Source organism: Lutra lutra, chromosome 14 (genome assembly GCF_902655055.1).
Source record: "Lutra lutra chromosome 14, mLutLut1.2, whole genome shotgun sequence".
Taxonomy (NCBI): Eukaryota; Metazoa; Chordata; class Mammalia; order Carnivora; family Mustelidae; genus Lutra; species Lutra lutra.
The window spans coordinates 46,421,096-46,433,282 of record NC_062291.1 but is presented as its reverse complement, the minus strand read 5'-3'; the positions used below and the strand labels follow the sequence as shown (position 1 = coordinate 46,433,282).

At 37.6% G+C, this 12,187-nt stretch overlaps 1 protein-coding gene across 2 annotated transcripts in view; it reads right to left on the bottom strand.

The window, feature by feature from the left end:
- The window catches only part of BMPR1A (bone morphogenetic protein receptor type 1A), a 138,588-nt gene that overhangs the window by 30,866 nt on the left and 95,535 nt on the right, over positions 1-12,187 (bottom strand). Inside the window, exons 3-4 of one of the 2 annotated variants that reach the window (XM_047702091.1) lie at positions 10,810-10,887; positions 4,117-4,336 (exon numbers count right to left, since the gene is read on the bottom strand). In XM_047702091.1, the coding sequence (XP_047558047.1) occupies positions 4,117-4,186 (70 nt within the window). In that variant the 5' untranslated portion in view covers positions 4,187-4,336; positions 10,810-10,887. The remainder of the gene's footprint in view (positions 1-4,116; positions 4,337-10,809; positions 10,888-12,187) is intronic. The other variant, XM_047702090.1, reaches the window with a different exon arrangement.

Below are 12,187 nucleotides of genomic sequence, written 5' to 3'. Positions count from 1 at the left end.
ACATCAACTCACAGCACCTACCCTCCACCATGTGTAGGCACGCTAGCTTTCTGTTAGTTTCTAAAATATGCCAATCTCTTTCTACTCACTAGTCCTGTGTTTACAAAGCATAAAATTATGAGGTCTGGGTGGGCTGAAGCTATAGGTTGTATTTCAAAACAAATACATGCAAAAAAATATTTAAGGTTTACATTTCAACTGTAACAACTGAGAAAAAACTAAATATATATAAATACAGAGATGAATGGCTAAAAGAGACAAGTGACTATATATAGACACGTTTATACCACCTTTGTCATTAATGGCAATTTTTGGCATCAATGATTTTACCATTTTTTTCCTGACTAAATAATTTTTCTTGCTTTCCCAGCAATCTAGGGGCTTCCTTTGTACGAAGCAGAGAAAGTCCTCCCCCGTCCTTAAGGCACAATGTCTAGAATAGGAATCAGAAGGCAAATGGTAGGAGAGCAGGAGAGACCAATGAGACATCAATGGGACATCAGTAACAATTCTCCTTAACCTATGTGCTTTGGAGCAGTGATTACTGAAGGTGGCTTCCAAGCTGTCCTTCTGAATGGGAGTTTATATAGGACTTATCCAATTTCTTCTTCATCACTGAATACAAGGTGTGTTGGGCACTGACAATTTCTCTTAGCTACTCACTGCTAGACCATGAAGAAGTCCATGTGAACCTGGTGGACAAGGTTACATACTACCCAAAAGTCCTGAATGAGTGGCCGAGTGCATTAAGGGGATAAACCTCTGGGTTATACATACATGTATACCTTTGAGGAGGAACTGAATGTTTCCAACAACAAGGGCACTTTCAGTATATGCATGCAAGAAGGGTATGTATGACGTAAGGCGGACAGATGTGATACCCTGCAACAGAGGCTGTTAGGCGTTCTTTCCCCCTTTACCTTGCTAGCAACACACACATACCCTTTTTTAAGTATTTGCTCCCTCCTCCATGTGATTCAGGGAAGCACAGCCCTACCCTCAGTAGAGACAACTGTTTTGTCCAATCCAACAATTTTAGTTCCATTCCCCTTGCCACCACTTACACAAGAGGTTAAATTAATTCTGCCAATAAAGTGACAAGGAAGTCTGCTAGAAGAGGAAGGGGGAGGAAGAGGTGAGGTGCCTGGGGAAAGAGTTCTTTACCAATTAGAAAGAGACATGAGAGACATCCATTTGTCTTCTACCGAATGCTGCCAACTCAAATCTGCCATATCTACATGGGATCCCTGGCCCCAAAGCAGCCACACTGTGGCCATGAAGTGAGTTAACCTAGGGCTAAATTAATAGGTGGAGGAGAACAAAGTTGAAAAAGAGAAAAAACTTGATGAGCCAAGGAATGGACTTACTGAAGTCCCCCTACCTTCAGACTTCTTGTTTTGTAATAGAACATTTTCCTTATTGTTTAAGCTATTTTGAATTGGGGTTTTTTGTTGTTGTTGTTGTTGTTATAGTTGAAAACACCTTAACTGACAGAAGAGAAAGAATCTATTCCAGACTCTTTAAGTTGACCAAAGGATATCTATTTTCCCTATCTTCCTGTCCAACTCTTGATTCTGTCTGGTGGGACATGTGTCCAGCCATAGGTAATGGACTTACATTAATCTAATCTGACTGTCACAATTCCGTCTCCCAGTTTTTCAGTAGCCCTAGCAACTGTTTCAGTTTATCCAACAAAACATGATAAAATCTGCGAGCAGAAGGTTGGTTTCTTGGGACATTTTGTTTTCCTGAAATAACATCCAGTTGAAGTCAGTGCTGACCCTTTCCTCATTTTTCCTTCCTCCAATGCAGATAACAGCAGTCGTTTTGTAACCATTAGGGAAAAGTCAAGAAAACTACAGATGTCAACCCTGACACCACTCAACTATTGAATGAGCAAACTGCAAATATCTACCATCTACATAAAAAAATAAATCTATTTGTTTAAGTCACTGTTTGTTAGGCAGTTTCTTAAAGCTAAAATCCATTTCTAAAACTTGTGACCAAGCCAAAAACAAGAACTAAATAGCAATTAATGTTAACATTAGGTAACTCATTCTTTGTTCCAACCATCTCAATGTAAAGGACTTAAATCTTTATCAAAACATCTAATGCTCCAAAAATTCCTGTTTACATCTAGGATACATGTTATTATTTCTATTTTACAACAAGGAGACCAATATATGGAGAAAACTTTCCCAAGACACAACTGAAGCTAAAGTTGAAGATAAAGTCAAGTTATTTCCACTAACATCACTCTCTGGTCCTTAGTAATCTCTAAGAAGTAACATTTTCTTCTATATTGGTTTTTCTTTTCTTTAAGACTAAATATTTTTATTTTATTTAAAGCAACTCTAAAACTAGTCTTTTTGAAAGGAAATGTAACATATTTGGCTATTCATCACAGAAACATAATTCTTATTAAGATTTTTCACTTACACCTGATAACTAATTACCAATTCATTTCATCTAATAAAAGTTTAATTATAGTACAGTTTGAATCAGGGTAGGGAAAGAATTTTGAATTATATTGCCTTGTGTGATCTACACAGATTTAAAAAAAATTTAACATCAAATACTGATTACCTGGGAGTGAGACAGCAAATATGCTACTATTGATTTAACTCATCTTCAAAACTATGACAGCTCTGGCTGATGCTGCTCAACAAGACATATACAAGAGCTGTTAAATAAAGGTATTTTATTAAATAATTTGGTATTTCACCAAAAGTGACTTTTAGAAGAGGGCTTTCTGTATTCTGAGCAAGAAAATACTAAAGGTATTAATTATACCTAAAATAAAATATGAAGCTACAGATTTTATCTTTAAAATGAAAATGTCATGGGCACCTGGGGTGGCTCAATTGGTTAGGTGTCTGACTCTTGGTTTCAGCTCAGGTCATGATCTCAGGGTCAGGAGACTGAGCCCCACATTGGGCTTCATGGTCAGCAGGGAGTCTGCTTGGGATTCTCTCTCTCTCTCTGCCTCTTCCCCGACTAGTGCGCACACTCCTTCTCTAAAATAAATAAACACTTTTTAAAAAAGATTTTATTTACTTATTTGAGAGAGAGAGAGAGAACATGAGCAGAGGGAGAGGCAGAGGGAGAAGCAGACTTCCTGCTGAGCAGACAGCCCGATGCGGGGCTCGATTCCAGGACCCCAGGATCACAACCCAAGCTGAAAGCAGTGCTTAACCAACTGAGCCACCTAGGTGCCCCTAAATAATTATTTTTAATGAAACTGCCAAAATATTTGTGCTGTTAATTCTATTTCTTAGTTGTAGATATTAATCTTTATTACTGTTAATGAAACATTATGAAAGAACAATCTGTGATGACATAAACTTAAGAGGATGAAGAGATCCAATAACTTTAATCTAAACTTAAGAGAATGAAGAGACCAATAACTTTAATCTAAAAACCTTTTGCAAAACAATACTATCTCTTCAGTTTGAAATAATGTCCTAATTAAACCATCTGGGAAAAAGCTCATGTGCAAATATAGCCCATCTGATCCTCAGAGTCATCACAATAATTTCCTGTTCGGGAGTTCCAAGCTGTGAACACAAAATTACAATGTTGTTCATAAATAAAACTATGAGTATTCTATGAAAAAATTTTAGTATTTAGCACACACACAAATGCAACTTACCTTTCTAAAGTTTTTTAATGACGATAAAATGATTTTTTAAATTATTTACATTTATTCTGTATTGTATTTTAAAGGAGAAAGGAATTTTAAAACTAAGTCTTGAGTACCTGTTACCCTGTGTCTTAGTCTTAACTAGTGACAGATACTTCATTTTATACTTTCTCTCATTTAATCCTCACAAGACTTAATGTTGCATATCATAATATCTATGTTATGGATAAGAGAACAGATTCAGAGAGGCTGATTTTAACAAATACTTGACAATGGTTCTACCACAGTCAAGTTTAAAATTATTTGGCATGTACTTATTCTTTGCCTTTTTACTTAAAAGCTATGCTGGCAATACTGAGCCTAACTGTTCAAAAAGGGACATGAGTAGAAGGAGCAGTTTCAAAAATGAGTGTTTTAAACATAGAAATAAATTACTGAAAAAGAGAAGATTACTTAAATGAACACTGATTTACCTTGAACATAGTAAGAAATGATGAACAGATAGGCTCCCAATAATTTGATGTAAATATACAGCTGAGTCATTGTTCAATTTTAATGTTTCCTATATTCTGTCACCTCTAATAACTGGTCCTGTTATGTCACTATTTAAATGACTTTTATCCAAATGATTTTCTTGCAAAAGGTCTCAATCACTTGACAATGACTTCAACTTCTACTGCTTTCTCTTGATTCCTGAAAGATAAAAATACAAAAAAGATAATGAATATAACTGAATTCTGGAAAGTTTTCAAAACTAAGAGAGAAAAACAAATGCTTAAACATACTTTTAAATAATGAAATACATTTTGGGGTTGGAGAGAGGGAGAGAGAATTGGGAGAGGGGAAAAGGGAGAGAATCTTTTTTTTTTTTTTTAAAGATTTTATTTATTTATTTGTGAGAGAGAGAGAGAGAGAATGAGCACAGGCAGACAGAGTGGTAGGCAGAGGCAGAGGGAGAAGCAGGCTCCCCGCCGAGCAAGGAGCCTGATGTGGGACTCGATCCCAGGACACTGGGATCATGACCTGAGCCGAAGGCAGCTGCCCAACCAACTGAGCCACCCAGGCGTCCCAAGGGAGAGAATCTTAAACAGGCTCCGCGTCCGGCATGGAGCTAAACATGGGGCTCAATATCCTAACTCTGGGATCATGACCCAAGCTGAAATCAAGACTTGGAAGCTTAACCAACTGAGCCACTCAGAAATGAAATACATTTTTAAGGAATAAAGCTATCTTTATTTCCAACAACAAAAAGGCACTGTAATTCAAAAGCTTAAATAATTCAGTAAATAGGTTGCCACCTCTCCTGATCTCAGAGTAATCATATGTAAAACAAGTACACTAAATAACCCCGGTAGTCTTTTCTGGCTGCTCTAATTATTTTATTAGTAACAATTTCTAAATATATTAAGAATAAAGCAGGAAAAAATGAATTTAAAATACGAAGCTATTCATCAATAATCTTTCAAATCCCAATAGATGTGACAAAAACACCTCAAATCTTTGCAATAAATAATTTATTCCATAGAAGAGAAAGGCTACCTAGATAATCACACATATTTAAATATGCAGTGTGCTTCATCATTAAAGCAACAGAAATATATCTTAAAATTATTTTCCTAAAATATTGCAAATCTGACTTCATTAGTATAAAATTGAGCTTTTAATATGGATGATGTGAAACATAACCTCCCAGGTTAAGATCTGGCAACTATATAATAGTTGAAATAGGTAACAAAAAAAAAACCCCCACTAGTTCGTATATAGATGAATATAATTCTATTTTTCTCCCATCGTACTGGTTCAGACAATTGATTTTATTGATTTCAGCCTGAACTATTCCCGAATGAAAAAGATTTTATTTATTCTTGACACAATTACCCCAGCATGATTTCTACCACAAACAACCCGAGCTTTCTATTTTATTGACCTAAGAATTTTTCACTTTACTTAGCTCTTCAAAGGCACAGTATTGAGGAAATACGGTTTATAGAGTGTCATTTATATTGTGCATTTTAATATGCTGACTTCTAAAATCTCTACAATTTCTCACTTCTCTACTATAAAATTAAATTGGTTCCCATCTACATAATGCTGAGAGATTTAAGATGTAAAATCTAAAATAATTACAGAAAACATCTATAATGTGACTTAATAGCATTTCCTGGGAAAACTCCCTTCTTGAAATTATACAACTGTGATTCTAGGGATACTTGTTCCAGGTTTCAAACTCAAAAGCAGTTTGCAGTATAATTTCAACCCTGCTCTCCCGTCACATTTCTATTTGCTTATTAAGTATCTCTACTAGAATTACACACCACTCGTCTAAATCAAAAGCATTAACTTTCCTTCTGAACCCTCTAGGCCTGCCTCCTTCTGCATTTACTATCACAGAGGAAGGTGATGCCATCTCTTTGGTCACCCATGGCAAAAACCCTGGCATCATTTCTGCCTCTCTTACTAGCTACCCACTCCCCACCCTGCTCCATACTTCCACTCACTTTCACTCACCAAGAGCCCTTTCTGAGTACATATGACACATCAGTGCAAGGTGCTAGAATACAAATATGAGTGTGACAGTCCCCGCTTCAAGCAGCTCATGGTTATGGGCAGGAGACTGATTGCTCTGGTTCCCTCTTCTAGACTCATTGTTTCCTCATCGATTTATTTAAAGCTGGTATGTGGTCTAGTATCACTAGCAGGACAACCAAGCCATCCTGCAGAGCAGCTGAAACTCTAAGCACCTGCCACAGTCATAGCCCCTTTCACAGGAAGGGGATTATGTGTGATTCTTCCCCATAAACATCTGTGACTGCTATGCTGGGCACAAGTTCAAATCCTGATCTGCCTGAAATAAGTAACCTGACCTCTCTGGATGATTTCCTCATCTGTAAAACTGAAATTACGTTATTAACTCACCATTACTTTAAGAACTAAATGAGGTAATAGCTAATACATATTCACCTCTAATTATGTACCAGCACCATTATAAATGCTTTGAATATAATATTTATTTATCAGATCTTCACAACCACCTTATGAGGGAGGTGAGATTATTATTTTAATTTTACAGATGAGGAAACTGAGGCAAGCACAATTTAAGGCATTTACTGGTAAGCGGCAGGGCTCTAATTCTACTCAAGAAGCTCAGAGTCCAGAGCCCATGTGTTAACTGCTACCCCAGTTGTATGTAGGTCATATAATGTAAATTACGTATCATAAAGTAGGAGAGCCTGGTATAGAATAGGTGCTCAATAAAGTTTCCTCCTCTCATACATATTTATAATATGTCACAGGAAGTAACAGGTGTGATCTATAACAATCTGTCTTCAAGAAATTCTGATAGCCGAAAAAAACAGCTATCAGCCAACAGAAGGCTAAAGGTAAAAATGGCTTCAATTGCCTCATTTGTAGTCAAACAATGGAAAAGCCTTAATCTTTAAAAGAAAAATGTTAGGTTTTAGCTGACTACCAGCTCCATATGCATCACTGCTTGTGACAACTGCTAAGACACGAAGGCAGCCTTATCAAGCAGGGATAGAGGCACACTGCTGTAATCAAAGAGGGTCACCACCTTCTTCATTCCACCTGGTCAGGCCTCTTCAACACTTCAGAGAGGAATGACAGGAATGCAAAGAACAGGGAAATGACTACAATTAAGATTACAACTCAAAGATCGGGGGCCTTTGCTCACAGAGTATCAAAGGAACAAAGTGTGAATGCACCTCTGTCAAGGACAAGACAGACGTGACGGAAAGGAGTGATTCATTAGATTCCTTCTAACGCTGAAGTCCTGCGGGGACAGTATTCTTGCCACTGACTATTAATTTATTTCCTAAATATTTATTAAGTACCTATTATATACATGATTCTGTACTAGACACTGAGAATATACTGATGATGGCAAAATGGGCCCAGCCCTCACGGAGCTCACAGTCATTAAACAAGACAATTAAGATAGTCAGGCACTGAACAAGACAGTACAAATCATATGTAATCATAACTTGTGCTAAGTGTAAGGAAAGAAAAGTGCCAGGTCCAAGAGAGGCATGGGGTGGTGACCTAATCTCATCTGGAAAGACGAAGGGAAGCCATGCTAAAAAGCGACATTTAAGTTGACATATGAAGAATTAGAGTTAGCCAGGTAAAGAAACAGGGGTGAGTTCTAGGCATAAGGAACAGCCTATACAAGGATCTTAGAAAAGAACAATGGAAGAATGATATTTCTGGGATGGTGAGAATAAGGGGTAGTTGGTGGGATATGGGTTTGAAGAAATAGGAAAAACAACGACAAGATCAGGCAAGAGTGTATGAAGAATATGGGATTTAAGTCTAAGCGGGATGGGAAAGCAATTATCTGGTGTCTATATAATGGACTGAAGGGGGAAAAAGCCGAAGCAAACAGACCAGTGAGAAACACAGTGTAGTAGTTTACGAGAGGGACAATGGTGGTTAAGATTTGGGTAGTGGTGGTATAATGGACGGGTTCAATGTATATTTCATAAGCAGATTTAATAGGGCTTAGTATTGCATTAGATATGGGGGTGAGTGTCAAAGAAGATCTCCCATTTCTGGCATAAGCAATTACTGAAATAAGGACAAGCAGATTTTGAAAGGAGCGAGGAGAAGAGATCAAGGGTTCAATTTTAGACATTTGAGATTACCCAAAGGGAATGTCTAATGGGCATGAAGCTTAAAGGACACTTTAGGTACTGAAGATACCAATCTATTACATCAACAGTATAGAGTATTTGAAGCTATGGCTTTGTATGAGATGGCCTTCTAAGAATGAAAAGAAAAGAGGGCCCCAGAACACCAACATTCATTTAAAAACAGGATTAATAAAAGCATTAACACCACATATCTTTATTTGGCATTCACTAATAAAATAAGTTCATGGTCTAGAACCGACCGTGTGCAGTATTAATGTAGCATATATTAGCACAGTTGGAATATAAGCCACTATTCACAAGTGATACTTCTTCACAGGTTAAAAAAAAACAACAATTTACCAAAAGAGCATTGCGGTAATCTAAAACATGTCCACGAGTGCTGTGACAGTACCTTCAACAGGAGGAGCCTACTTCCCGGCCTAGAACTCCCACTGGTTTTAATGAGTCACTTCTAACAAATAAAATGAGATTGTGACCACAGAGTGAGACTTCAGAGACTAGATCATAAAAGGCAATTCTGATTCCATCTTGTTCTTTCTTGAGAAACCCACTTTGAGGGAAGCTAGCCATCATGTCATCAGGACACTCAAGCAGCCTCACCCCGAGGGCCATGTGGCGGGGAGCCGAGGCCTCCCGCCAGCAGCATGGGAGTGAGCCGGCATGCACATGGATGCTGCAGCCCCTGGGAGGCTTTCAGGTGACCGCAGCTTCACCAGCACAATTCACGAGACTCCCCCAGACCCATCCAGGTAAGCCCCTGGTGGATTCCAGACTGTCAGAAAATGTGGGAGATCATAAATGCTTGTTTTAAGCTGCTAGGTTTTGGGGTAATTTGTTGGGTGGCAAAAGAAAACATTCACTGCTATATAATATAGTCATTATAAGAAATCTGCGAAAATAATAAAAAGCCTAATCACTGTAAGTTATTGTACAGGCAACCAAAAAACAGAAGTCTGGAAAGCACAGTCAATTCAGAGCATAATAGGAGAAGTATAAGATAGTCACAATGCCCAAGGAACTAACTGGTAAATATAAGTAACACCTTTCTTTCAGAGGAGTAACCAAAAGTATGCTCTTTCCTTTAAAATTATCTCAACAAACAAGGTTCATTCTTGTGGGAAGAAAACCATCGCTAGTTCTACTTTCTATACTGTTAAACACATGCCCTTTAAGGTATGAGTTCCAGAAAGATGACGTCAATTTTATGTTCTAGGTAGAACAATTTCATGTTCTCATATAATATCCTGGCAAATTTAAGAGAGTGAATTCTGATGTCGGTCTACTGGTTTCAAGTATCAGCTCTAGCATTTATTGCGATGTAATTTCGGAGAAGTTATTCAAGCTAAGTCTCAGTCTTCTTAGCCACACAATGGGAATGATACTATTAACCCAAATGAATTAGCATCGTGCTTCTCAGAATTAATCATTTGTTGTTACGGTTGTGATTACTGTTATTAATAATATAAATACTGATGACTTTCCCTCTATTTGTCCCATCATATTAACTGTTTCTGTGATCATGACATAGCAAAACAGTAGCGATATTTTGCAATCATTCCTGAAACAGAGTATTTTATAATTCTAACATCTGAAAATAACAGATTTTAAACTCCTAGGATAACACACTGGAATTTTTATATTAAATTTAAAATAATCTTGGAAAGCTAAGGATATAAGGAAACGCAGACATCTGAAATTGCTACATGATCAAAATTTCAAAATGATGCTGGTGTTTAAAAGTTATTTTAAAATATTTATTTCAAACAGGCATTGAAATATACTTTCCATTACTACATACATAGATCGCTGTTCCTTCTTCAGGAAAATAATCTATGGCAAATTATTCAATAAATTATAAATAATTTCTTTTTAAATAAAAAATTACAAAGCTTGGTAAACAGAAGTAAGGCTGAACCAACAGTTCAGTCAGAATAAAAAAAACAGGAAAAGGCTGAAATCAGCTGAAAAAACAGATGAAAGTCATTCTTTCCTCTTCCCGTTAAGCCCCCCACCCTTAATTTTTACTCTCTAGTAGTGAGGTTTGGGAATTTTCAACAAGCTGGCCAGCTGCCAATTCCATGAAGTAGTGAGGAGAAAACTCCCCCTTCAGGGGTCCCTCCCCCTAGGCAGCTCCAGGCGCCTGGCCTGACAAGCTTTCTGAGAAGGACTAGACTCACTGCAGACTTTCTGGCTCCACAGCCATTGTTTGCGTGGCTGTTTTGCTCCTTATCCAGAGCTTAGATTAGCATAAGAATATTGTCCTTTCTCTTAACCAGCAACCCATCTATCTATTCCTTCCCCACTTCGAACCATCTCTCCCCCATCAATCCCTGAGATAATATACACACAGACAACTGTAGTAACACTGCTCATGGCTATTTTTATATCAGTGTGAAAAACAATCTCACCCAAATCTAAACATAAACCCTTAAGAAAAAAACATGTTTAAATAAATAGTTATGTAAGTGTATCTGTGGTAATACACAGGAATCTCACCAAAATGTCTGCCTTGGGAAGCTATGCTGTGAGAATCTGTGATGGGTGACACATTCATAATGAGGTCTTTTGGAAAGTCTGAAAAAGGAGCAAAGAGAACCAACCATCTCACTGAATTCTGAGCTACAAGGGATGGAGAAGTTCCACTTTATAGAGACATTTCTAATTGCCATGTCTTCAACACCTTAAGGTCACTAATTTCATCATCACCACTGAAGTTACTTCCTAACTAGACTTAACCTTTTCCCAACGCTCAATTATTTATTCAAAGCAACTTTAATGCATTAACCTTTGTATTTCTGCTTAGTCGTCCCCTCTTCATTCAAAACCTTTCACTTTCCTTCTGGGCCAACGGACTATTCTTCCCAATACAAGTATGAATTCTTCCAGGAACAGAAAGGCAAACCAAACAAGCACAGCATTATACATTGCTGATGCATTTATACTATTACATCTCACACCTGGGCTCAGTATCAGATGCACAATAAATGCTTCCTGGTTTATGAACTTATTTTTTTTTTAAAGGAGATCTATTTTCAACCATTCACCTTTGTACTACAAATCCCCTAACCTAGTTGGTCCAAAGGTTTTTTTTGTTCATTTATTTCTATTAAATGAAAAAGCTCGCAAATAAGACTAGATTAGGCTATACATCAATCTTTGGCACGACTGCGCTCAGAAGAGAGTCTTACTGCCAGCTGTCCATAGAGGGGTCTGGGTGTTGTTCTGTCTCTCCTCTGGAATAAGCACAGATGACCAAAAAACAAGCGAAGTGAATCAGTGGTTGCAGAGATGCCGGGAGGAGCAGCGTTTGGTCATCCCTGTTCAGGTGTATTAGGGGAAACGGTGAACAATACTACCTGTGTTTTCTGCACAGTATTTTTACACAGATAAAATCAGTATAAAATGGCAGTGAAGAGTTCAAGGCCTAGCATACGACAGATCTAGGTCCTCTATATAGATTAAATGAGAGAAACTCATAAATATTATTTAGTGTTAACTTTAGGTTAGCATTGCCCGTCTTTATAATTTGCAAGTTAGTTTTATGTGCATTAAACCATCTGTATGACCCTTACAGTAAGTAAAATTATTCCTACTCTGACAGAGGAAAGACAGGCTCAGAGAGCTAAAGCAACTTGAATTTCATATAGCTAGCGACTTAGGGAACAACTAAGCCCCAGGTCTTTGAAGCCCAAGGGCCGTGTTCTATCGAGACGGTACATGAGTAAATCCATCAAAGAGGAAACAGGAAGTTATTTTTTATTGAGCCACATAAGATTTTACTTCAACTTTACAACTCTGCAAGGAAAAAGTGAAGCACAGCCGAGTTAAGAAACTTGCCCAAGATCACACAACCAGTTAGAGTCAAGTCTGGTGC